The sequence below is a fragment of the Tinamus guttatus genome, unplaced genomic scaffold (genome assembly GCF_059628265.1).
Source record: "Tinamus guttatus ecotype Peru unplaced genomic scaffold, ASM5962826v1 Tinamus_guttatus_pri_ptg000476l, whole genome shotgun sequence".
NCBI classification, from domain to species: domain Eukaryota; kingdom Metazoa; phylum Chordata; class Aves; order Tinamiformes; family Tinamidae; genus Tinamus; species Tinamus guttatus.
In genome coordinates this window covers 64,942-69,347 of record NW_028289010.1, presented here as the reverse complement: position 1 = coordinate 69,347, position 4,406 = coordinate 64,942, and the positions used below count along the sequence as shown (strand labels likewise).

Here is a 4,406-nt window from a genome sequence, read left to right as displayed (position 1 = left end):
CTTGCACTGATCCCCCAATGCAGTGTCTGTGAGCAGCCTCCCCGATGCCTCTTCGAGTTTTCCTTTGAGGCCAGTGCCCCAGTTCCTCTTCACAAAAACAAGCTTTCAGTGACTGCAGTTTCCCAAGATCTTCCGTGTTGAACACAGATGTGGAAAGCTAATTTAGCTTTTCTGCTACGGCCTTATCTTTTCTGCACATTCCTTTTATACTTTGATCACTTACTAGTGCTGTCCAGTGCCGGTTCTTTCAGTAGTCACAGATGGACATTATCTGAACCTCCTGATCTGAGCGCACCACACTTTTTAAAGCTTAATTTGCAAGCAGTTCCACTTACAGATTAATGGCAAAGGGAAATGAGTATTCAGTGCTCTTAACGGAGAGGGCAAACTGCTATTTAAGCAAGTCGCTAATTACCCCGGGCGCGCTCCGAGCTTTGCTGCAGCTCGTGCCGATACCGTGGGCCGCTGTGTGACGATGCGGGTCAGGCGAGCGGGGCAGCACAACAGGCTGTTTCTGCAAGGGAGATGTGTTTATAAACGGGATCACAAACCGCAGGTGGCTTCTCAGAGTACCTGCAGGACAGGGCACAGCGGAGTGGCAGCAATCAGCCGCTCTGCTCTGGTTTGTGCAGAAGTTAGTTGTGTTGTGGCTTAATTAGGCAATTAGTGTTAAATGAAACTGGACCCAGAAGTCCTTTTAATCTCAGAAACAGAGGAACTCCCTGATTTATTCGGAATTACCTCAAGGTATGCTTCTATTCTGGCATAATATTTTAAATAGTCTTGTGATTTATGGGGCTTTTCGGGACACGTGAAGGGCTGTATTTTGTTACAAAGCCCTCGAAGGAGAAAAGCGTTTCAGATAAACCTGTCAATTTACCCCGATGCAACTGCCCATGCAAAGGGTTGTTTATTTACAGGAGATGAGAAATAGTTCTTAAAGCACCACTGTTTGATTCAGGGAGTGAGCCTGAGAAGTCAGGGGACAGGACGGCTGCACTCGTAGCGTGCAATATCCCAGTTCCACTGTGTGAAAAGTCCCTGTAGGGGCTTTTTCCGAGGAGTTTGAGGTGAGGATGAAGCGCTGGCTCCCTGGGAGCACGAGGCCCCTACCCGAGCGCGGTGCCCACGCGGCCCTGCCTCGCGGCTGCGGCTGCTCCAGGTCCGAGCGCGGGCAGGTGGAAACGTTGATCCTGCAGCGGTAAATCCAGTGTTTCTGATACTATTTTAAGTATCTCATGGGAAGTGGCAGGGGGAGGGAAGGGGGCACAGGGAAAAAGGGAAAAGCAAAGCACAAAGTTGCAGGGCCTTCGAAGACTGATTTTATGGCTAGAAGAGAAACAGGTATCCTGCTTCAGTAGGGGAAAAAAATGCTTTTACAGTTAACTTTCATGTTTTTGGGAAAACACAAACTGCCTTAGTCGACTCATTTCTCGCAGGAAATGTTACATTATTATCTCTAGCCTGCAGTTACCTCTGCTAGCGTTAGGCCTACAGTGCTGAGCTCGCCTTCCATCCTAGACGTGTAGCATGACTTTGAAGAACTTACCTGATAATACAATGGCTTAAAGTTGGGAGAGTGACATTTATAGTATTTAAACCCAATGCTGAAAAACATATTTTCAAGGTCCAGTAAAAATCTGCTACATGACATTTACCTCAGCTACCAATTAAATTCAAGCTATTACGTAAGTTATAGAAGCTTCAATTTCCCCCTTGCCCTTTTATATAGATTTATGCTTTTAAATACCCAGTATTGTTGAACAAAACAAAAAGCTTCTGAAGACCAGGAAATGAACGTGACGGGTGATTTTCTACCCTAACGGTACCAGCAGAACATGATTCTTTAAAAATCCCTCATCTGGTTTTTGCAGGAATCTCACTGCTGGTATGTAAGGAGATAACATTCCCACACTTTTCACGCTGTTCTTCTCAAGCTGGTGTTTTAAAAGAAATCACTAACACGGGGGCAGGGGAGACAGGAGCGCAGGCAACATCTGGAGAGAGAGGCTTCTAACTCTGCCTGTCCTATTGCCAATTTTCCTATCCTGATATGGACAAGGCCAGTGAACTTAAGCTCTGGAAAAGTTCTTACGATTTACCCACTGTCAACTGCTATGGTTTAACGCAAGGCAGTACTTGGAGAGCTTTGTTTTCTTCAAAACTGTTGGCGCACTGTAGAAACAAGTCTTCCTATCTCAAAGTAAGTATCAACAAACTTGACTCAGCTGATGGAAACATGTGCTAGGGTATGAAAAACATCAACTGCAAGTAATGCGAGTATGGGGGGGAAGAGAACTGTGCTAACAGAGGGATAAGAGGGGAAAAAATAGCTCAAAGTCCTGTATCTGTTCAAGGATTTAAGACTGAGATTTACCAATTTTGTCATGTGAGCAATACCCCTGTTCCATATACCATATACCTGGCCAGAATAGAAAGCAGCCAGGTTTAGACTTCTCCAAGTACACAGCCCCTTAGAAACATTAAGAATGCAGCAAGAATCATGTACATCATTTTATTACAAAATTGTTAAAAAAGTAATACAATGCAAATATACTACAAAATATAAGATCAGCTATTAAGCTACCTCCTTTGTTTTACTTTGCTAAAAAGAAACACCTGGCTATCAGTCACTGAATTTCAACAAAACCATTAAATATGCAGAAACATTCCACAACTTTTTCTTCTTTGTTTTAAAACAGAACTGTAGCAGCCCACAGCTACTACTTACATTAAAAATATAGGTCTCCCTACAAAGAACCACATTACCTATACACAATTCTGTACAGATTTTTATACTGAAGCTAACAATGAGCTGCACTTGAGTTCACATTCTTAGCAAAATATTGGATTTTGAGCATAAATCTTTACAGCAGGACTTTCATCTACTCTTCATCCTCCTCATCTTCTTCTTCTTCATCGTCTTCTTCCTCTTCCTCATCCTCTTCTGGTTCTGCTTTCTTCTTGGATCCTGCGGGCCTCCCTGGGCCCTTTTTTCCTGTGTCACTCTTGCTCTTAGCACGATATGCTGCAATATCCTGCAAGAGAGATGATGTTTAGTTGCTGGCAAGGTAATTATGCAGAAAATTTTGTACAGCTCCAGTAATTAACACTTTATGTGCATCCTAAGTGAAGGAAGGAAAAGAAATAAGGTGTGTGTTGGGGGGGTGGTGCTTACATATTTGCTAGTAAGACCTAGGCAGTTTAAGGAATATGTGGATACAGTATTTCTGAGCATGGCTATGTATTTTTCCAAGTAGGAAACCTGTTTCCTGGAGGTAAAGTCTCCCTGGTGAAGTCTCTAGGTGTGCAAATAATGCACCAGGAAAGGCTTCCACATACCTTTTGTGCCACACCTTTCCAGCACTTCTAACGCCTCATACAGGCTCTGTTTAGAACTCTGAACCCAACACCCCTTCGATATGAAACAAAATCAGCGCCTTTACAGTAGGCTCTGTGAGTTTAACCTTCTTAACTTTCCGTTCCCACTGTACCTTTTCGTATTTCTCCTTTAGCTTTGCAGCCTTCTGTTCGTAGGGCTGTTTATCTTTGGCCGACTGCTCAGACCACATTTCACCCAGTTTCTTGGCCGTATCTCCGATGGACAAGCCGGGATGTTCGCTCTTGATCTTGGGGCGGTGCTCGGAGCAGAAGAGGAAGAAGGCAGACCTAGAAGGGGAGCAAGGGGTTAAGGAAGCGAGCATGGAGCTGTTAGCATGAACACTTTGTGGGAGAGGGAAAGCACTCACGGCGGCCTCTTGGGAGCGTTGGGGTCCTTTTTCTTTCCCTTCTTCTCGCCTTTGGGGGGGACGTAGTTCTTCATTTCCCTGTCGTAACGAGCCTTGTCCCCTTTGGCCATTTCCTCGAACTTTCCCTTTTCCTTGCTCGACATTGTCTGCAAGGGGCACACGGGGGGGAGAGCAGGCGGCGGGATCAGCGCAAGCGCCCGCTGCCCCGCTAACGCCTCCGGCGGCGGCCGCGCTCACCTTCCACCGCTCCGAGCACTTGCGCGAGAACTCGGCGAAGTTGACGGACGAGTCCGGGTGCTTCTTCTTGTGCTCCTCGCGGCACGTCTGCACGAAGTACGCGTACGAGGACATCTTGCCGCGCGGCTTGTTGGGGTCGCCCTTGCCCATGGCGGCGGCGGCGGCTCCTGCGCGGCGGGAAGGGCAGCGGCGCCGTGAGGGAGGGGGCGGGGCCGCTCCCGCCACCGGCCCCCGCCGCCTCCCGCCCGCCCGCGCGGGGAGCGGCGGCTCCGCTCGGCCGCGGCCCCCCCCACGGCGCCCTCCCCTTCCCCTTCCCGCCGCGGGGCCTTGCCTGGCTCGGTGCGAGGCGGCTCGGCTCGGCTCGGTTCGGTTCGGTTCCGGCCGGATCGGGCGCTGCTCCCGCTGCTGCCGCCAAATGGT

At 48.3% G+C, this 4,406-nt stretch overlaps 1 protein-coding gene across 1 annotated transcript; it reads right to left on the bottom strand.

Moving 5' to 3' along the window:
- Window positions 1-2,501: 2,501 nt before the first annotated feature.
- HMGB2 (high mobility group box 2) lies at window positions 2,502-4,157 on the bottom strand. Its single transcript, XM_010225931.2, has 4 exons — window positions 3,987-4,157; window positions 3,750-3,895; window positions 3,495-3,669; window positions 2,502-3,038 (listed from the first exon to the last, which is right to left on the bottom strand). Exons 1-4 carry the CDS (start codon window positions 4,134-4,136, stop codon window positions 2,886-2,888), a joined length of 624 nt encoding a protein of 207 aa, XP_010224233.2. The 5' UTR covers window positions 4,137-4,157; the 3' UTR covers window positions 2,502-2,885.
- Window positions 4,158-4,406: the final 249 nt, after the last annotated feature.

Bases quoted from the DNA above. Each gene is read 5' to 3' on its own strand.
- HMGB2 (XM_010225931.2), bottom strand. From the start codon at position 4,136: ATGGGCAAGGGCGACCCCAACAAGCCGCGCGGCAAGATGTCCTCGTAC. The intron at 3,670-3,749 runs GTGAGTGCTTTC...CTCCCCTTCTAG, and splicing joins AACGCTCCCAAGAGGCCGCC to GTCTGCCTTCTTCCTCTTCT. The intron at 3,039-3,494 runs GTACAGTGGGAA...TCTCTCTTGCAG, and splicing joins TAAAGGAGAAATACGAAAAG to GATATTGCAGCATATCGTGC.